A 22,784-nucleotide genomic window follows, 5' to 3' on the forward strand; every position below is an offset into this window, starting at 1 on the left:
TCTTCCAGGTCCTGAAGCAGCAAAACAGTCTTGGGCATCATCAAGAGGTTTTCTGGCAAAACTGAGACAAGCCTTATGTTCTTTTTGCTCAGCAGCGGTTTTCATCTTGGAACTCTGCCATGCAGGCCATTTTTGCCCAGTCTCTTTCTTATGGTGGAGTCATGAACACTGACCTTAACTGAGGCAAGTGAGGCCTGCAGTTCTTTGGATGTTGTTGTGGGGTCTTTTGTGACCTCTTGGATGAGTCGTCGCTGCACTCTTGGGGTAATTTTGGTCGGCCGGCCACTCCTGGGAAGGTTCAACACTGTTTCATTTTTTCGCCATTTGTGGATAATGGCTCTCACTGTGGTTCGCTGGAGTCCCAAAGCTTTAGAAATGGCTTTATAACCTTTTCCAGACTGATCAATCTCAATTAATTTCTTTCTCATTTGTTCCTGAATTTCTTTGGATCTCAACATGATGTGTAGCTTTTGAGGATCTTTTGGTCTACTTCACTTTGTCAGACAGGTCCTTTTTAAGTGATTTCTTGATTGCGAACAGGTGTGGCAGTAATCAGGCCTGGGTGTGGCTAGCGAAACTGTGATAAACCACAGTTAAGTTATGTTTTAACAGCGGGGGCAAGCACTTTTTCACACAGGGCCATGTGGGTTTGGATTTTGTTTTCCCTGCAAAATAAAAACCTTCATTTAAAAACTGCATGTTGTGTTTACTTGTGTTATCTTTGATTCATATTTAATTTTGTTTGATGATCTGAAACATTAAAGTGTGACATGCAAAAAAAAAAAAAAAAAAATCAGGAAGGGGGCAAGCACTTTTTCACACCACTGTATATATATTAACATTATAAGTGAACCTTAAAGAACATATTAAAATAATTTTTAAAAAATCAATGCCATGATCCCTTTATCATGATGCCATGATAACAACACTGTCATATAACACAGTTCTGAACTTGATTTTACACTATTTATCAACACATATGCAGAAAGGGAAGGGAGATCCACAGAGACCATTGTTCATTTCCATCCTAGACAGCAGGCAGTGATTAAATATGCCACTTCTGCTCCACTAATTCATTCACTTTGAAATTCTGCTGCCGAGCAGAGTGCATCTTTTTCTGTTAAAGGGCCACATTGTTTTCACAGGACTTTGGCCTCATTAGCAGGAGTAGATGCTTGGTGTGGGGGAGGGGAATCCGGCCACAGAGACATTGTGTCTTTCTGTCCATAATGATGTGACACAGTCAATTTGGAGATGCTTATGTTGATTGGGGGGTGTCGGCAAAAACATTTGGCCATTTACTTCTGTGTCCTTCGAATGTCATTGTCCATGCATATGTCTTACCTACCAAAATGGACAACGCATTTCAAGATGAGTCTCTTGGGACACACAATTAGACTTTTCTGTCTTTTTCCTGTGAATATTTTCCCTGATGAGCTCAGCTGTCTGTATTGCAGCTGTACCAAAGTATGATAAACTTGTTGCCTTCTGTTCTTCTTGGGATTCCCTAATACTACCGGGACCATCCATTCTCTGGATGAAGGTGGCATCAACTACGTGAGTATTAAGTACTGAGAGAGATTCTGGGCTCACGTAGCCTGGTCTAAAGGCTTATCAGAGGCTAAGCCAGAAGGGAAAAAAACAGTAAAGCTAGTCTCAGTCGACCAGAGGTACGGGCACAAGGCCATCTGTCCATTCTCTGAATACAACTGACAACAAAGGAGGGCAACTCCGCACTCAGGGAATCATACACACTCTGGAGCAGCAAACGTTAACTCATCTTGGATTGAAAGGGTAAGAAGAGTTGGTGAAGAACGTAACTGGCATCTTTGCGCTGTCTCAACCTCCATCACTTCTCAGGTCAGTTTGCTAACTTCAACCCAAAGCTGCTCGTCACGTGCAGGGACTTCCAAGAACAAATAGGGGTGTTAATGTTTTCTAGCAACAACAGTGCTATTGTTTCATCTTTGACAATAGGAAAACTGTCTTACATATACTTTATGGATAATTTGTGTCTATATGTACACATCATATGACATTCTATAGCCTAATGCTGAGTTGTTTATACGTTTTCCAAACCTGTTGTTTATATCTTTCAAATACCTTATGTGTATTTTGTCATCATACGACATTCTAAAATGCTGAAATGTTTTTCATATAATATAATAATGTAACACAATATTATTTATAAATTATGTTAATGTTAGTAAATACAAACATGATTTTTCATGGACATATTCATCAATAGATTTAGTTAATATATCAAGATGAGTTTTTTTTATTTATTAAATTTAGTGGCCGTCTACACTAAACCTTTTTATGCGTTTTGGCCGTTCATTTACATGACAACGGCATTTTGGGGGCCTTTCGTTGTTTTCGCAGATCCGTGTTTGGAAAAGGAAAAGGAAAAACATATCCGTTTGAATACATCGTTGTCATGTAAACGTACCCTTAGTTTGGCCTTAACTGCAATGTATTGAGCGTGCAATATTTTTAAATTTAACATAAAACAATGTTCACAAACAACAACTGAGGCTTAGCCATTGGGATTACGTATTTAAAACAGACTGATCATTTTTGAACACTAAGACTGAGTCACCATTTGCTTTGTACGTCAACATTTCAACATCAGTTGCATAAATAATTTTAATTCCAGATTCATAAACACATTTGACATGTGAAAAACAGCCTGTGTGATATCTATGTTCGGGCTTATTAGTGCTATGCTATATGATGGCAGAATGTTTTCAGATGCCTGTTGACAAGCTTTGGAAAGACAGAAATGGGTCAAATGGGATTTAGCATTAGCCAAACAAATCCGGGCCTAAAGGATTAGACGAGATGGTAGCAGTGTGTTTTATGCATTTACCTGATGAAACAGCACAGAACTATTAGCCACACAAAAGAACTGGCTTTTACAACATTCAGCCATCATATTTCATATTGAGCATGCTGAATCTATAACTTATTTAGTCTTGTTCATGACTGGGAATTGAATTCTCAGAGTTTGAGAATACTTACATAACACATATAACCCTTGTAGGTTTTGATATTTAACAGAAGTAAAACATTTCTTTCTCTTTTAATCTATTCAGCTGTTCACAAGTTCCTCTGCTGCTGGAGTGTCATGGAAAAAGGGACCGCATTTCATTTAACAGCTTATGTAAGTCTGAAAACATTTCTAAAGCAGTAGTTTTACAAATGAAAGCATTGGGGCTCAATTGGAATAATAGATCTGATAAATAAAGAAAATGCATTCATTTATTTCTCACAGCTGCAGGGCCTCATTAGAGGAACATGAGGAATGAATAAGGCCTTATTAAAGAGAAATTTAAGACAATCCACTAACACTTCCTCTGATCTAACGCTGACTCATTTTTTAGTTTCGCCCATGAATGTTCTCTGTGATCTCATCTGGCTTAGAACTGATTTAGATATAGATGGTGATAAGCTCGGTTTTAAAGCGCGGAGATGTGCGGAATGTGGGAACAGACGACATCGTGTTCCCGCGCTGATGAATTAATGGGCCTTGTTAGACATGGTCACACAAACGTCACTTGATCCACAGGCCTAGAAAGACACAAGTGGCTTCTTTAGAGTCTTATCAAACACGGTCACACCATTTCTATTAAAGCAGAACCATTAGAGACGTTAGAGGCTGGACCTCGCTCACCCAGAGCCCAGAGGGAAATAACACCCAACTTAATGTCAGAGCACAACAACAGGTACCTACGGCTAAACAAAATGAACGCACGACTGAATAGACATTTACAGCTGAGAGAGGTAATGGGGAAGAATTATTCAAGTTTTATTATTATTTCAAAATTATTTCAAGGCTGAAATGTTTGCACACTGAAATTCAGCTCGTATCTGCTCTGACTGAACGGGTAAATTTGTCTGTTTGTGTGCACAGATACAGTCTGTTTGAAGCATCTAGACCCAAGAGAAGAATGAATATGAATGAGAAGGAGGGAGGAGTATTGGAGGGGGGGCTAAATGTCACCCTCACCATCCGCCTGCTAATGCATGGAAAGGTAAGACACATCTCGAGTCCTCAGAGCTGCACTTGTTTGTTTTCAGTGTTGTATTTTGCAAGCGCATCCAGTCAAGCACATGAAAAAGACTTAGAAATGTATAGGTGACATTTTAGAATACAGATTGCCGATATAATTGATTATAAAATTATTTTAGATGACATATTCAGAAATAGTATTGACAGCATAAAGTGGCATTTACCGCATCATCTTTTCTTATGAAAAGAAATGAAGTGACAATCTTTCTGCTTATCTACACTACCAGTCAAAGGTTTGGAATAATTACGATTTTTAAATGATTTTGGAAGACTAGACTATTTCATCAAAAATACAGCAAAACAGTAATATTGTTTTTAGTTTTCTGTAATGCTCAAAAAATGTTTTATTATTATCAATGTTGAAAACATTAATATTAATATTTTATATTATAAAATATGAATAAAATATTTAATATTTTGAAATTGCTTAATTCCATTCAAAATTTGAAAGATTTTTTTTTTTGAAGAAATTAATATTTTTATTCAGCAAGGATGCTGTCATGATCTGTTGTGTTTTTATGTGTCAGTTTCAAGGACTTTTAGTTTTGTATCATCATTTCTTGTATTTCCTTTCTGTTTTCTTGCGTTGTCATGGTTGCTCATTGGTTCATTGATTACACACACCTGCTCCTCATTAGTTCTCTCAGTATATTTTGCCCTCTGTTTAGTTTGTTCATACTCTGGTGTTGCATGTGCAATAGCATACTGTTATGTACTTACTCTTCATGTTGGATTATCACTCTTTTTTTTAATTTAAAAAGTTACACTGCATTTAGATCTGCTGCACGTAACCTCGTCTTCTTCCTCAGCCCAGTCATAACATGCATTAAATTGTTCAAAAGTGACAGTAAAGACATTTATAATGTTACAAAAGATTTCTATTTCAAATAAATACTGTTCTTTTGAACTTTCCAAGAATCCTGAAAAAAAACAAGATATCAAGGTTTCCACAAAAAAATATTAAACAATGGTTTTCAACATTGATAATAATAAGAAATGTTTATTGAGCGCCAAATCAGCATATTAAAATGATTTCTGAAGGATCATGTGACACTGAAGACTGGAGAAATGATGCTGAAAATTCAGCTTGGCCATCACAGGAATAAATCACATTTTAAAATATATTAAAATTGAAAACAGTTAAATTGTATTAGTTCACAATATTGTTGTTTTTTACTGTATTTTTAGTATAAAAGATTTCTTTCAAAATCATTAAAAAAATTCTTGATTATTCTCCAAACATTTGGCAGAATTAAAACCCAAGAAGATGAGATGAAACACCATAATACAGTAGTTCTCCACTTTACTATGCAATTGTTTAGAATAGATTAACCAAGTTAATTATTTTGTTTGTTTGTGTTTCTAGGAAGTTGGAAGTATCATTGGGAAGGTAAACAATTCAGTATTATTCTGATAATTACATGGCTAAATTAAGCAAAGCTTCTTTGGTGTTATTATTGTGTTTACATATGGCTTACAATCTAATCTTAATATACACATTCTAATATAATTCATTTGTTTTATATTCAGATAGTCTTTTTAAATGATTTTTCCCTTGTTTGGTTTTTAGAAAGGAGAGACTGTCAAAAAAATGAGAGAGGAGGTAAGTGCTACTTTGACCTTCATGATTAAATAAGACTAATTGTTTTTAATGTATTTATGAAAATCAAAACCTAATTTTATATATCTCACATATTAAGGTTTTAACACTTTTTTTGTTTGTTTGTTTCCTTATGGACAGTGCTGGGTAGTAACTGTTTACATGAAATCTGGAATACATAATACGATTTCAATAACTAAGTACTTTTAAATAGATGATATTACGTTTTAAAATACTCATAATCAAACTACAGTTACCCTGACATAATGTAATGTTTAATGCAATTCATGTTGTTTGATGAAGAATGGAATACATTTTCTTTGTTTGTATTTTTATATCAATATAGTACAATACTGGTAACACTTTACAATAAGGTTTATTAGTTAACATTAGTTAACATGAACTAATAATGAACTGCACTTAACTGTTAATTTCAACCTTTACTAATACATTATTAAAATGAAGAGTTGTATTTGTTAACATTAGTTAATGCACTGTGAAGTAACATGAACAAACTATGAACTGCTGTATTTTTATTAACTACCGTCAAAAAAGTTTAACAAATACTGTAGTTAATGTGCTCATGGTTAGTTAATGTTAGTTTATATATGAGCTATGTTAACAAATGAACCTTATTGTAAAGTGATACCACAATATTATCCTATTCAGTTTGATTTGATAGTCTAAAGGTAATCAAAATGTAGTCAGATTATATTAACTAAAATGTGTAATGTAATGGATTACGTTACTAACTATAATTTTTGTCATGTCATTTTGAACCAGTAATGAACTACAATTTGTAAGTAATCTAGCCAGCACTGCCTATGGACTATTGACATGCAGTACACATTATTAATGCTGACTAGCTGTGTAAAGATTAAAAGTATCTCATTTGGATGGCCACGTGTATATCAAAAATTAGACAGCAGAAAACTGGGATCATTTTCAGTTTGAGAAAACTCATCTTATTAAAATCATGTCATTATCTGCATGATAAGTTAAATGGTATTTATCTGGAAGAGTGTGCAATTGTCAGCCCAGAGGCCAGATGGATCAATTAAATGTGATGCAGCACAAAAACTCTGCTTTTCTCTGTGGATTCAGAGTGGAGCCCGGATTAATATATCTGACGGTTCCAGTCCAGAGCGCATTGTCACCATCACTGGTCCGTCTGAGGTCATTTTCAAAGCCTTTGCCATGATTGCAGAAAAGTTTGAGGAGGTAAGTGGAACTTTTCCAGTTAAAATGAGAGAATAATTCTTTGGGTGATTTGATTAATTTCAGTTTTAGAGTATAATGTAAAAATACTGTATGTGTGTTGGCTTACAGTATATTCCTGGCTACAATTTGCCATACTTTCAAATAAATTTTACAGTAGTAGTTGTACAACTCTTAGTTATATTATTACTGTATAAAGTGAATGATATGAAAGTATTTTGCCACTGTAAACCCTAATGCTTAAAAAAATTGGTTTGAGTAGGGCAAACTCAAATTAAACCAATTAGTTCAATCAAATGAACTTTAATGAGTATTTAGAACTTTCTTCTTCTTTTGTGTTCACATTTTAAGTAATTTGAATTGTTTCATTATTTTGAGCTTTATGAACTTGTTTCTTTTCATTTAGACAAACTTAAATTTACCTGAAACTGGGCTGAGATTTCTATTTCCCAGCATGCTTTGCTGTGATACTCGAAAGGGAGAATAAATGCTAAAATTAAGTGTTATATTTATGCGTTATAGGTATTTCATAAATGTTCTATATTTCCGTACTCTTTTAGCATTTACTATGCTAAATTTCAATACTAAAAATATAAGTTAACAGGTTAGTTCACCCAAAAATGAAAATAATATCATTTATTACTCACCCTTATGTCGTTCTACACCCGTGAGGCCTTCGTTCATCTTCAGAACACAAATTAAGTTATTTTTGATGAAATCCGATGGCTCAGTGAGGTGTCAATAGACAGCAATGCCATTGAACTTCATTCAAGATTCAGAAAGGTACTCAAAAAATATTTAAAACAGTTCATGTGAGTTCAGTGGTTCAATCTTAATATTACAAAGTGACAAGAACTTTTTGTGCGGCAAAAAAAATTAAAAATAAATAAATAATAATGTTTTGAGTACCTTTCTGGATCTTGAGAAGTTCAATGGCATTGCTGTCTATAGAGGCATCACTGAGCCATTGGATTTCATCATTTGTGTTCCAAAGATGAACGAAGGCCTTACGGGTGTAGAAAGACATGAGGGCGAGTAATAAATGACATTATTTTCATTTTTGGGTGAACTAACCCTCTAAGATGTCGGCGTCGATAGCCTTGTGGGCATATAGTGCGCCATTGCACTACAGGCAACCTGATATATATAAATTAAGATTACATGATAATTTTAAGTTTCATGTATGAATGAACTTACTCAAAAATTTTAAGTTAAGAGCAATTAAAATGTACAAAATTGAAATCTGCCAGTTCTGCTTACTTTAACTTTGAATTTCTTAACTTAACAATTTACCTTACCTCATTTTTTTAGTTTTGCCAACTTATTTGGGTTTACAGTGTACTGATTCACAATTGTCTGTGTCAGAATTACAGTGAAATTGTGTATTTAGATATTAATTATAATATAGTGACTTCCACATATGCCCTAAATGATTTTTTTGTACTATTTGATGGTTTATTATACTGTTGTTCACTGTAAAAAAAATCCCGTTGTTTCTACGGAAAAATACCGGCAGCTGTGGTTACCAGAACAATACTGTAAAAATGACATCAAACCGTAAACATACTTACGGAGTTACATGTGAATTTTACATTTTAAATATGTATATTTAACATTGGATTTCAGTACACTGTAAAAAAAATCCCAGTTAAATTTACGGTAAAATAACATATTTCATTAACTGATATAATGTTAATTTACCAGCCTAATGAAGTACTAATATCTGTTTTGTAACTTTATAATACACTGACAGTCACCAAACACAGTGGTGATGAGAGTCACATGATGAATCAAAGTTCATCACAAGCAGCTTTTCCACAAGCTGAGAAGGACAACACTAACATATAGAAGGTGCACATAGTGTCATTCACATACACACTAAACACCATCATGGTAACATGCATGACATTTTAAAAATGCAATAAACATTAATTTAACAACATTAGATGTAACATAAAACCCTAATGTACATAACTGATTAGAAAAGAAATGAGAAAAACTAAGAAGAGAGTTATTTCAACAAAAATATATCAAATGTAAGTGTCACGCAGGGAATTGTGGGAATGTTAATTTACGTTTTTTCACTGTAAATTTTACAATGAATTGTTATTTTTCACTTTCAAAAACTGTGAATTTAACGGTATTTTACCATAAAATTACATTAAATGTACCGTTAGATCTATTACAGTTATTCACCGTATATTACACGGAAACTTTCTGTAAACCAATCAACAGTTTTTCACCGCAGCATTTTTACAGTCTTTTACTGTTAAAATCACGGTCATTTTTTACAGTGTTCTTGTAGTTTATTTATTTATAATTTATTCTTATTGATTGTTAATGAGTTTTATATGCAGAGAACATATTAAAAATAGTAACTCCTGCCTTAATTTGTTAATACAGTAATTTCTATAACTTACAATGTTGAAGTTTGCAAGATATAATCTGAATTACGAGTCAATCACTTGCTTTATTTTCTCCATGTTGCACAGTGCAACCAATTGTGTTCTGTAACTCTATTACACTAGCTTTTAATTAAATGAATTAAAAGTAAATTAGGTCCCAGGCAAGGGGAACACTAATTACTGTAATGGTGATTTATAACTATTTACACTTTTGTCCCACAATGCAGCTTGATATGGTTATTTTTTTACATTGTTACAGCACAGAAAATACTTTGATCTCCCAGTAAGCATCTAAATGCACTATTTTATTGTAAGAAATGATTCTTGTAAAATCCTGTCAATACTTTATGTGTGGATGTTTCAAACACCATGTATTCCTGCAACAGTTGTTTTGGGGTTATAAACTTGTTTTTATTAAAAAAGGACACAATGACTTGACAGGAGCTGAATTGAGCTGCTTTCTGATATATATGCATCTCTTTCAGGATATCCTGGCATCCATGATAAACAGCACTGTGACAAGCAGGCCTCCTGTGACACTGCGTCTCGTCTTCCCCGCCAGTCAGTGCGGTTCACTCATTGGCAAAGGAGGCTCGAAGATCAAAGAGATCAGAGAGGTAGATATTCTAGGTAGAAATTTAATTGTTGGCAAATGCGCAGGGTTTGTCATGCAGGTCACAGCGACTCCCAGATGATGCACCGAACGATCCGTTAAACAATTAGTTTCCGTTGTCTCAGCGGCAGGCAGAAACACTTAACATCAGCATGATTGATTGTCCTCATCAAGACAGAACTTTTTATTCCTGAGCACAGGAGGCTGCTCGGCTCAGGCTTCCGCTAAATCCACCTTATGAGACGGCTGCACCCCTGAGCTGTAATTTCCTAAACACTTGAACTCCCTCACTTTTCCTCAAACTTATCTATTCATGACTTTCGTTCATGGAAAACAAAGCGATCCATCTCACAAGCTGAACCATTCGTTGTCATTTAGCTGCTGAAATTGACATGAGGACAGTGGCTTTTGCTTGAAGGCTTTGTTTTTTATTCGGCTGGTGGATCACATTGAATAAATATAGCTGTCCTCGCTGCTGAGGGCTGTGAGGGGTGAACTGGCTGCTTTTATTCCCAGTTGCTATGAATGTCTAGGACAGGATGGCCCACAAAGGCCTAAATAGACTCACATTTATATACAGTATCCAAATAGGTTGACCTAAATAACTGGCCAGACGATAACAATGTCAGTTCTAGACATGAGAATAGCTGTAATACCAAAAGGGACAGTATGGCACACTTTTGTGCAAGTGGCTTTGAAACACAAATAAAAATTTTGAAACCTCTTCAGTGCTGAGAACTTAGAATTGGAGAAAATGATAATTGATAATCGGTAGTCCTATTGCAGTTGTGCAATTATGCGCAATATGGACACCTAACAAATTTAGAAATTCACTCATCCATATCCATATCAATATCCCATATTCCAAAAATATTCATATCACATCCATATCTATTTATACATTTCACAACAGTAATGATATTTCAGATGTAAAAATATGCAATTATTACACAACTCTCTGGAACAACTGAATGTGACTGCTTATATTTCCTAATACTCCTAGTTGTCCATGAAAATGTTGTATACCGACGCTACTTTCTCTAGTATCACACAAGGACTCGCATCTATATATGCCTACATCCCTAGAAGGCAAAAAACAGTATGTGAAATTAGAAATATGTCATAAAGTATTCATAAATCTTTCACAATTTTTGTAGACAAAATCACGCCATTTCAATAGGAATCCTTTCATGTGCAGGTGAAAGATTTCTCCTCAAAGATTTCGCAATGGGTTCAAGTCGTTTACTGCGTTGACCAACAGAAAGCTTTTTTTTTCTCACAAAATTTTGTCTAAATTCTGCTAATGTGAGCACCTTTAAACAGTAAGTGAAAAGTACCCTTCCTAACACAATATTAGGAAGGTGATAATGTTATGCCTCAGACCTATGCAGCTCCATACACCCCATTCACTGTGTATTCTGACACCTTTCTATCAGAATCAGCATAAACTTCTTCAGCAGTTTGAGCTACAGTAGCTCGTCTGTTGGATCGGACCACACAGGCCAGCCTTCGCTCCCCACGTGCATCAGTGAGCCTTGTCCGCCCATGACCCTGTCGTTGGGTCACCACTGTTCCTTCCTTGGAGCACTTTTGATAGATACTGACCACTGCAGACTGGGAACACCCACAAGAGCTGCAGTTTTGGAGATGCTCTGGCCCAGTCGTCTAGCCATCACAATTTGGACCTTGTCAAACTCCCTCAAATTTTTACACTTGCCCATTTTTCCTACTTCTAACACATCAACTTTGAGGACAAAATGTTAATTTGCTGCCTAATATATCCCACCTACTAACAGGTGCCGTGATGAAGAGATAATCAGTGTTATTCACTTCACTTGTCAGTGGTCATAATGTTATGTCTGATCGGTGTACATAAATATACATATAAATACACACATATATAATATATATATATATATATATATATATATATATATATATATATATATATATATATATATATATACATACACACATATATTATGTAAACAAACTTTTATGTTAGTTGTGATTAGTCGATTTGACAGCACTAAATTATAACTTATTTCAATATAATATCAATATTTCATGTCTGCGCATTTATTTATTTGGTAAGCAGCCGTGTAATAAGCGAGATAATGTACGCTCATTATCGCAAAATAAACCCAGATGGAAAGTGTGACCAGGACCACAAATGCGGAGCACATAATGACCTTCTCCTTTTAACTATCACTATTTAAAGAAATATGAATGAAGCCACTCTAAGCAACCTGTCCAGCCTGTGTTGACCAGAAGTGTTGCTGTGTGTCAGAGCACAGGTGCCCAGGTCCAGGTCGCAGGAGACCTACTGCCTGATTCAACCGAGAGAGCTGTGACCATCTCAGGCACCCCCCACGCCATCACACAATGTGTGAAACACATCTGCACCATCATGCTGGAGGTTTGTGAGCTTGCACATGAGAGTGCATCTATGTTTTAATTGAAAATCTGTGCAATTATGCATGATTTCCCTTGTGCTTGAATGTTTTTTTCAGAGGTGGGGAATATCCTTCAGGTCTTTTTCACCTTCACACTTCATTTGCATTTGCTTTTTTAGCGCATACACTACATGTTAAATGTTCCTGTTTGCTTCATTAGTTCCCAAAATCCAACCTTGGATGCCTTTGTTTTGCAGGCTTTTCCCTGGCCCACATTAACTTTGGGCTTTGAACAGTAAAATCCAGTGAGGCTTAACAGAGTTCTAGAAACATACTGACTAAATGCCTTTTCTTTTGTCCTGACTGTGTTTGTCTCCCTTATTTAGTCACCACCTAAAGGAGCCACCATTCCATACCGACCCAAACCTTCCGCAGGTGGCAGCCACACAGTGTTGACGCAACCACATGCTGCGCCGGTGAGTTCTCCATCTATCTCTTAATGCAGAAACCATACAATCGAAACAGCCCTTTACGAGCATTAATGATTCCATAGTTCCCTGCAGTCCCAGTGGGACGCTCTCAGTGTGGATATTTACACTAATGATTTCGCCGAGATTCGCTGGCAGAATAAATATAAGCCCAGATGCAATCAGTAATACAGTCACCAATGGGGCCATTGGACCATGCCAAGTGCTCTTAAACATGCAGATCAGTCTGACTTTTAATCACTAATTCAGATCCGTAGGTGTTTGAATTGGAAAGCTTTTTACCAATCATTGTCAACACAGCTGTATATAGCTGGACTAAACAATTCATTCATCACTATTCCATTCTATTCTATTGTTCAGATCTCGTGAAATACTAATCTAAGCTCTGACCCTTTACTTTTGACATCTCCTCTTGCAATGTCGTCCAAAGGGCTTCTCTTGTTCATTTGAGTGATCATCGTGACATTTAGTTTGACTGAGATGAGGATTGCAAAGGCTAGTTGTCTGTGTAATGAAAAACCATGTCAGCTACCAGCTCCATTTGTCTGGAGGATTAAAATGCTAAGAAGCAGTTTAGTTCTGTATTTTTTTCTTTTTTGCCATCTCTGGTGGTGATAGCATGGGATGTTCATGTGATGCCCCCTTGTGGTTACATTAAGAAGAATTTAACATAGTTCAGTCATAATTCCACATGGCACTCTTAAATATGTTAATGACAAAGTAGTCTCACATGGACAGACTTTGACTTGTGGCGTAAAGTTTGGCCCACTTTGAAGCTTATTCTGTCCAAGAGCTGCCTACTTTAAAATGAACAATACAACCAACTACTGTTTGTTTTACATGTTCTTTAGGGGTGAGTTTGTGAAATTGAGCTATTACAACTATTAGCCAGCATCAAAAAGGAAAATATGGCTAGGCAGTCATAGAGAAACCTGTGTAGACTTGATGAGCAAAATTTACGGATTATTTTACACAGCAAAACAGTTTAGCTTGTGGATAACTAGTTTATATACTAATAGGTGTCTCAACAAGATTTGAAGCCAACTTGACAAACTATGGAAAATCCTAAGATTAGTTCTTCCTCAAAAATTGTGTTCATAATATCAACCTGGTATCTTTTAAGGCCAATGCACACTACGCCGACAATCGCAGACAATCACTAGATTACAAGACGTCACTTCTGAGGCATTCCACAAACCGGCAAACACCAATTCAACATGTTCAGTTGGCAAAAATGAGCACCAACAGGAGTAACACAGTGGTCCAACAAAACCCGTCAAAGTGTCTATTGGTGCAGTGTGCATTGACCTTTAAACACTATTTTATTTGAAATCAGATTTGTGCTTTTGATTTTCAGACAGATTTTCTTGGATTTTAATGAAATATGCATCCTATAGACTGTGGGCGGTCCATTGACGTACCATGTCAACTGTGACTAATGACTAAGCAGCAAATTATTTGCACTAACACTAATAAACGTGTTATCTGTTTCACAGGCATTTGCTATTCCAGGACAGTTTGCCATTCCACCCCAAGACGTGAGTGTTAGTCCCACTGTCTGATCAGTATCATTCAAAGCACACTTCACAACACCACTGCAGTGATCCCAGCCACATCCCATCCCTGACACAACCACGATTCTCCCACTGTATTCCTCACACACACCTAAGAGCCAATATCCCCATCCCTCTGATCACACTGGAGCCTCCACTAACTTCCGTCGAGGGAGGATATCAGAAGCATAAAGCATGAAGATGCTCTCTGTCTATGATATTTTCTTTAATATCTTATCTAGCATCACTAACATTGGTTACTCCTTGGTTATTTCATATCCTCATTTAAGACACAATTAAACAATATGTGTTAACTGAAACAATCACATATGAATACTGTAATTACAATGGTTGAAAAGCAGCACTGTATTGTTAAAACTCTATATATTATAGTTAGGGTTTGTTTTAAATCCCTAAAACTAAGAAGTAATCTTCTGCAATCTATTCAGGTCAAACTGTTCTCCATACAGATATTCTGTGAAAGCACATTTCAGTCTCATAAATTGTGAGATAAAGTTTAAAGTAAAAAATAAAGTCACAATTTTGATATATAAAGTCGCAATTGCCAGATTTAAAATATATATATGACAACTTGAAGATTTAACATCACAATATGAGATATAAAGTAGCAGGTATGAAAAAAAAAGTTGCAACTGTAGGATATGAAGTCATAATGTGAGATATAATCACACTGTGACAAAGTCAATGCGAGATATAAAGTAAAAACGCAGGTATGAAAAACAAAGTTGCAATTGTGAGATATAAAGTCACATTGCGAGATATAGTCACATTGTGACAAGTAAAGGAACAATTGTGAGACTTAAAGTAAATGCGAGATATACAGTAAAGTCGCAGTTAATTAAAAAAATATATTGTGAGATACAAAGTCACATAGATATAATCAATTTAAAGTCAATGTGAGAATATGGTAAAGTTGCAGGTATAAAAAACAGTCAAAATGGTTAGATATTAAGTCACATTGGGAGATATAATCACAAATGTGAGTTATAAAGTTGCAACTGCAAGATTTCAAGTTAATGCAAGATATACAGTAAAGTTGCAGGTATGAAAAACAAAGTCACAATTATAAGATACAATTTCACATTGTGAGATATAATCAAAGTCCCTTTCAAGGAAAGTCTGTTCACTCGCCGGCGGCCATATTTACAATGCCTTCTGGCAGCTATTTCAGGCATGTGTTTAGATGTGTTTAAATGGGGGAATCCTGAAATCTTAAAGGTGCCCTAGAATTAAAAATTGAATTTATATTGGCAAAGAGTAGAGTTCAGTACATGGAAATGACAAACAGTGAGTTTCAAACTCCATTGTTTCCTCCTTCTTATATAAATCTCATTTGTTTAAAAGACCTCCGACGAACAGGCGAATCTCAACATAACACCGACTGTTACGTAACAGTCGGGATCATTAATATGTACGCCCCCCAATATTTGCATATAACAGCCCATGATTGAGGCATTACACAAGGGCAGCCAGTATAAACGTCTGGATCTGTGCACAGCTGAATCATCAGACTAGGTAAGCAAGCAAGAACAACAGCGAAAAATGGCAGATGGAGCGATAATAACTGTCCTGATCCATGATATCATGATATTTTTAGTGATATTTGTAAATTGTCTTTCTAAATGTTTCGTTAGCATGTTGCTAATGTACTGTTAAATGTGGTTAAAGTTACCATCGTTTCTTACTGCATTCACGGAGACAAGACTGTCGTTATTTTCATTTTTTAAACACTTGCAGTCTGTATAATTCATAAACAACTTCATTCTTTATAAATCTCTCCAACAGTGTGTAATGTTAGCTTTAGCCACGGAGCACTATCAAACTCATTCAGAATCAAATGTAAACATCCAAATAAATACCATACTTACGCAATTAGACATGCTGCATGACAAACACTTCGTAAAGATCCATTTTGAGGGTTATATTAGCTGTGTGAACTTTGTTTATGCTGTTAAAGGCAAGCGCGAGCTCCGTGGGCGGGGAGCGTGAGCATTTAAAGGGGCCGCAGCCTAAATCGGCTCATATTTAATGATGCCCCAGAATAGGCAGTTAAAAAAATTAATAAAAAAAAATCTATGGGGTATTTTGAGCTGAAACTTCACAGACACATTCAGGGGACACCTTAGACTTATATTACATCTTTCAAAAAGACGTTCTACGGCACCTTTAAAAACTGCATGTCGAACTCACAATTAAATAACATATTTCAAATGAGCAACAAAATCTGACATGAACTGTCCCATAAATGTTGTTTCTTATGCTCAAATAGCATTAAAACAAGCTTATTTTTCAGGCTAGAAGTGCCAATGCGCATGTGCAGTCCTAAGCGTGAGTCTCAGGTTTCTATGGGAACGTAGCATCTAACTGCAGCTGCAGTGACGCAATGACTTTCCCAATCAGCGATTGGCTCTTTAACTTAGAAGGCGGGACGTATTCCGCCATATTGCGCATTGCAGTTTCTCCCATTCGTAACTAATAGCAGTGAACTGTCTTTCTTTATCTATTGTCTTTGAAATATATTCTCACACTGTGATATAAAACAGCAATTGCGAGATTTAAAGTCAATGCGAGATATACAGTAAAGTTGCAGGTATGAAAAAGTCACAAATGATAGACATAAAGTCTGATGGCAAGATATAATCACATTGTGAAATATAAAGTCGAAACTGTGAGTGTTAAAGTCTTTTTTACTGAGGCACAAACCATAGATCATTGAGACTTTGTTTAGAAGATGTGTGTTGTAAATCTCCTATTGATTTGTACTGACAGAATGGTCAGCATTAAAAACATGTGATAATGTAATCATAATATTTGCATACCAAATTGTGACCGGTCTTTTTTCTTACATCTATTTGCAATCAGAATTGTCATTGGTCTTGCATGTAACACTACCTCTACACTGCAAAGGCGCTGTCTGTTGATTCTCACAGACAGCTGGCAGAAAACCAGACATGTGTCATGATGACAACTGCAGAACCTAAACATACTGTACCTCACACTTGAAGACAATTCTTTTCCTGCCTTGCAAGTACTTAAATTCCCTTAAGGAAATGCAAATCGGGTTTTTTGATCACATTATTTGGAGAAGTGGACAGTAAGTCCACAGGGGGACCTGATAACTAATCCAATTTTGAGACTTGATATGGGTGCTGTTCTGTCTGTAGATGTGAGTGTCCTCTGAAATAATTCCATTTTGATTGGCTAGTTCTAACCTCCCTTCCTGCCCCCGCAGTTGACCAAGCTTCACCAGTTGGCTATGCAGCATATCCCCTTTACCTCCCTTGGGCAGAGCAACCCCACCTTCCCTGGTACGTACCCAAAGCTCCCCAGGGAAGTCTGTCTCTCCCTTTGTCTGTCTCTCTGCCTGTCTTTCTCTCGATCTGTCTCTTTCCCTCTCCACTCTTTCGTCTGTCATGTCTGACCATCTCCGCCTCATGCGTTCACCATCGCGTGTTCTACTTTTCCACTCTGAAGAAAATGAGGGCGAAGCCGTTTTGTGGTAAGGCAATAAATACCATAACACTTCCAACATAATGCCGCACATGCCGTGCCATGATACGACCACTGACCAGTCCCGATTGCTCTAGTTCATCTGCCGTTGATGAATGCTTTGAGCTGTCACAGGAATCTTCAAATGTGTCATGTCACCATAATGACAGCATAATCATGACGGCTATGTGATGCATATGTGTCACCCCTCTTTCTCCTTATATGTGAACTCATCATGAACATTTAACATTCTTCCCCCCTCATGTCACTCCATTACCTCCACAATACCCCTGACCTGTTCAAACCGCCAGCATTTTCCTAAGCAAACCTGAAGCCCACTCTCACAGCAGCCCACATTTATCTTAACAAACAGAGTCCACACATTGAAAGTGCCAGCCCATAATTATTACTATGGAAATAGGGAGTTGAAGAGAGACAGCCTCTCCATAGACGTTTCCAATAATGTGCGCTATCTGGAAATGCTTTTATGGGTGTTTTTGAATCTCAGTCAGACATGAATTTACCAGAAATTCATTCATGACTCATGCACTGTAGCAGCATTAATGCTTTCATACATTGTGTAGCCTAATTTCAATGTGATATTTTTCCATTTTATTCGAGCAGTCTCAGTGGCAGTGTAGCAATGTTAAAATGTTTCAAAGTTTCATTTTTTTGTCAGCCATTAGGTTGTCTATTGCTTACCTTCCCATTTCCCTGCATAGGTCTGGAGGCCTCCATTGCAACCAGTTCTCATGAGCTGAGCATACCTAACGATGTAAGTTATATGTGATATACATTTAGGATAAAATAATACACTTAGATTGATGTAGAATGTTTGTTGCAGTTTATGTTACTGTTATCGTTGTGTACAGTGGCCCCAAAAAGTATTTGGACACTTGAGTCATACTTCAATTACTAGAATGTCATTGCATTATATAAAATAAATGTGCAAATTATTTATACATTAGAATTATATATTATGCCATAATTTTTTTTTCCTAGCCATATTTGCAATTACTTTCAACCAGGTGCTCCAAATCAATGGCGTTAAAGGATTAGTCCACTTTTAAATAAACTTTTCCTGATAATTTACTCACTCCCATGTCATCCAAGATGTCCATTTCTTTCTTTCTTCAGTCGAAAAGAAATTAAGGTTTTTGATGAAAACATTCCAGGATTTTTCTCCTTATAGTGGACTTCAATGGGCACCAAACAAAAATTAGTCAAAATTAGTTTCGCTGCAGCTTCAAATTGTTCTACATGATCCCAGATGAGAAATAAGGGTCTTTTCTAGTGAAACCATCACTCATTTTCAAAAAAAAAAAAAAAAAAATTATATAAGTTTTAGCCATAAATGCTCATCTTGAACTAGCTCTCTTCTTCTTCTTCTTCTTCTTCTCTATTAGAATTCCAGTAGTGTAGACACTGCTAAGTGTATTACTGCCCTCCACAGGTCAAAGTTTTGAACTAATTTTTATATGCAATATGCTAGTTCAATAGTATATAACAATTAGTTCAAACTTTGACCTGTGGAGGGCAGTAATACACTTAGCAGTGTCTACAATGCTGGAATTCAAATAGAGAAGAAGATGAGAGCTAGTTCAAGATAAGCATTTATGATTAAAACTTATATAATTTTCAATTTTTTTCAGAAAATAAGTGATGGTTTCACTAGATAAGACCCTTATTTCTCATTTGAGATCATGTAGATGACCCTTATTTCTCATTTTGTGATCATTTGAAGCTGCAGTGAAACTAATTTTGACCTTCAACTGTTTGGTGCCCATTGAAGTCTACTATAAGGAGAATAATACTGGAATGTTTTCATCAAAAACTTTAATTTCTTTTCGACTAAAGAAAGAAAGACATGGACATCTTGGATGACAAGTTGTAGGTGAATCTTAAGTTTTCAAATGGGACCACTGGAATAAAAACAAACAAACAAACATTCGTTATGCTTTACTATTATACTATAACATGACACATTTTTACACTGATCATGGATTAAAGTAATCTGTTATTGTAGAAAAATTTTGTATAATTTAAGGCATGCCATACAGTTGTGAAGAACAACTTCCATGTCCTAGAGGTTCGCTCTCAGCCTCCATGGTCTTTTAATGTCCAGATGTTGTTTGCCCCTCACACGTCTGTCTCTCTCCCCTCTCAGCTCATAGGCTGCATCATTGGCAGACAGGGCAGTAAGATCAATGAGATTCGCCAGATGTCTGGTGCCCAGATCAAAATTGCCGGGGCCACAGACGGTTCGGCAGTGCGCCACGTCACCATCACAGGCTCCCCAGCCAGCATCAGTGTGGCTCAGTACCTCATCAGTGCGAGGTGAGACCTTTCCCTCTCACATTTTAATGGATAGTTCGGTCAAAATGAAATTCTGTCATTATTTACTCACCCTCATTTCGTTCCAAATCCGGATGCTGTTTTTTTCTTCTTCTGTGGAACACAAGACGAGAATTATTGGGGAATCTTCACTTTACCATACATTGACAAATACATTTATTATGTTACAAAACATTTCTAGTACTTTCTGTCTATCCATCAAAGAACCCTGAAAAATATTACATGGTTTCCACCAAAATATTAAGCAGCACAGCTACTTTTAACATTGATAATAAGAAGAAAAAATGTTTCTTGAGCAGCAAATCAGCATAGAATGATTTCTGAAAGATCATGTGACACTGAAGACCGGAGTAATGAACTCACATGCACCTTAAAATTGTCCAAATGAGCTGTGTAGACCAAAAACTCCAATTAGGGAAACACTTCAAAAAAGCCTGCACATTCTAAAAATGAAGGGGAACCACAAATCGCAAGATAAATTGGCAAACGTTTTGGTCACATGTGACCTTTCTCAATGCCTAATTAACTAGTTATTGAGAAAGGTCACATGTGCCCGAACATTTTCCTCTTTTTCATTAAAGCAGTGGTTTTTTTTTTTATCTTGCAATTTGTGGTTCCCCTTCATTGTTAGAATGTGCAGGCTTTATTGAAGTGTTTACCTAATTGAAAATTCAGCTTTGCCATGTTTGCCGCAGTGAATGAATCACATTTTAAAATGTATTAAAATAGAATTTTTTTTAATTGTAATAATATTTCATAGTATTACGGTTTTTACTGTATTTTTGCTCAAATAAACATAGCCTTGGTGAGCATAAGAGACTTCAAAAACATTTTTAAAAATCTTACCAACCCCAAACTTTTTAACGGTAGTGTATATTCCAAAACTTCTAATGCCAAATGACAGCTGTGTGTGAAATAAAATATTATTCAATTAAACCCTTTTTAGATCAATCTATTTAAAATCAAATAGGGTATTGACGCATCACACGAGTGTGTTTCATGACTAAATGCATTAATATCAAATGTAATGTCTGCCATCGTGTTTAATTTGAAAGCTACAGTGGAGGAGAAGAATTTCAGTGAATAAAAATCTAAGTTTTTGGTCTTTTCCTTACATAAACTCTATGATTCAGAAGACTTGGAATATAGTGCAAGCTGTTTTTTCCTGTCATTTTGGATCTTGACAATCCACGTATCCATTCGCTTTCATTATACGGTCAAAACGAGAGCAGCCAGTACATTCTACGACATTTCTTCTTTTGTGTTTTACAGAGGTCATGAGGGCGAGTAAACATATTGACAAAATGTATTTTTGGATGAACTATTCTTTCCCCACAATCTATTTTACATAATGGTGTAATAAGTAGGTTTTAGACAGCAATCATGTGTTCTGTTTCATCTCACCCATTTTTGCACTCCTTTATTAATTCTCATCCAGGCATGTTAAACCCTTATTATTATTCCTTCTTGTAACACATAACATTCCCTAAATTGATTATTCTTTTCTCTATTTCTCTCACCCCCCTCCCATGTCACTCTCTCTCCTCTTGTGTGCACCCGTAACCCCTCAATTAACCACACACTTGTCCTCACGTCCATCCTTGTTTGCGTGCATCTGAATGTGTTTGCAGTTTAGAGATGGCTAAACTGAGCATCCAGGCTGCATCATCCTCCTCCTCCAGCACACCTATCGACCTCAGCCTGGGCTTCCCCCAGTCCACCTCCTCTGCCTCCACACCCTCTTCCATGGCCGTCCTGGCTGCTCCCCCCTCTGCTATTAATGTCCACTCCCCCTCGTCCGTCTCCTCCATCCCCGGTGCCCACTACGCATTGCCTGTTTCCAGCCTGTTTGGCATGAAAACCGTCCCCCTGCTGGCAGTGCACGCAGCCACCTCCGCAGGCCTTCCGACCGGCCTCACCCCCTACACCGCAAAGATCCCCACCTCGTCCAGCATCAAAAAATCAGAGCGGCAGAAGTTTGCCCCATACTGAGCGGCCATGGTCTTTAATCTCATCAGTTATGTTGTATTTCTTTGTTATTCATTCATGAATTTTAAGTAGATTGGAAGTGTTTCTCCCCGCCCCCTCTGTTTTTTAAAAGGACCTATTATGCTTTTTTTACATTTTCAACTTTCTTTAGTGTGTAATGTTGATGTTTGAGGAAAAAGGTCTGCAAAGTTACACAGCACAAAGTTATTCTCCATTTCAGTAAGCACTGTTTCTTATTGAAGCTTATTTCTGCCATGAAATAAAAAATTAAAAAGGTATTTGCATCTTTTTATCTCACAATTCTGACTTTTTTTTTTTCAGAATTGCGAGTTATAAAGTCAGAATTGCGAGATATAAAGTCCGAATTACATGTTATAAAGTCAGAATTGCGTGATATAAAGTCAGAATTGCGAGATATAAAGTCCGAATTACATGTTATAAAGTCAGAATTGCGTGATGTAAAGTCAGAATTGCGAGATATAAAGTCAGAATTGCGTGATACAAAGTCCGAATTACATGTTATAAAGTCAGAATTGCGTGATATAAAGTCAGAATTGCGAGATATAAAGTCAGAATTGCGTGATA

The 22,784-nt window shown here is 36.4% G+C and overlaps 1 protein-coding gene across 1 annotated transcript; it reads left to right on the top strand.

Annotated features, from left to right (window-relative positions):
- The first annotated feature begins 1,724 nt into the window (after window positions 1-1,724).
- zgc:110045 (uncharacterized protein LOC664755 homolog) lies at window positions 1,725-22,202 on the top strand. The gene is made up of 14 exons (XM_067385139.1): window positions 1,725-1,860; window positions 3,096-3,163; window positions 3,914-4,034; window positions 5,439-5,462; window positions 5,643-5,675; window positions 6,777-6,893; window positions 9,781-9,912; window positions 12,199-12,327; window positions 12,691-12,780; window positions 14,289-14,330; window positions 17,599-17,674; window positions 18,578-18,630; window positions 20,023-20,192; window positions 21,842-22,202. Exons 3-14 carry the CDS (start codon window positions 3,951-3,953, stop codon window positions 22,200-22,202), a joined length of 1,311 nt encoding a protein of 436 aa, XP_067241240.1. The 5' UTR covers window positions 1,725-1,860; window positions 3,096-3,163; window positions 3,914-3,950.
- The last annotated feature ends 582 nt before the right edge of the window (window positions 22,203-22,784 follow it).

This window comes from Chanodichthys erythropterus, chromosome 5 (genome assembly GCF_024489055.1).
Source record: "Chanodichthys erythropterus isolate Z2021 chromosome 5, ASM2448905v1, whole genome shotgun sequence".
Lineage (NCBI taxonomy): Eukaryota > Metazoa > Chordata > Actinopteri > Cypriniformes > Xenocyprididae > Chanodichthys > Chanodichthys erythropterus.

Excerpts from the sequence above, each read along its gene's own strand:
- zgc:110045 (XM_067385139.1), top strand. The coding sequence starts at position 3,951 with ATGAATATGAATGAGAAGGAGGGAGGAGTATTGGAGGGGGGGCTAAAT. Across the intron at positions 12,328-12,690 it reads TCTGCACCATCATGCTGGAG|TCACCACCTAAAGGAGCCAC; the intron begins GTTTGTGAGCTT and ends TCCCTTATTTAG. Across the intron at positions 17,675-18,577 it reads GAGCAACCCCACCTTCCCTG|GTCTGGAGGCCTCCATTGCA; the intron begins GTACGTACCCAA and ends TTCCCTGCATAG.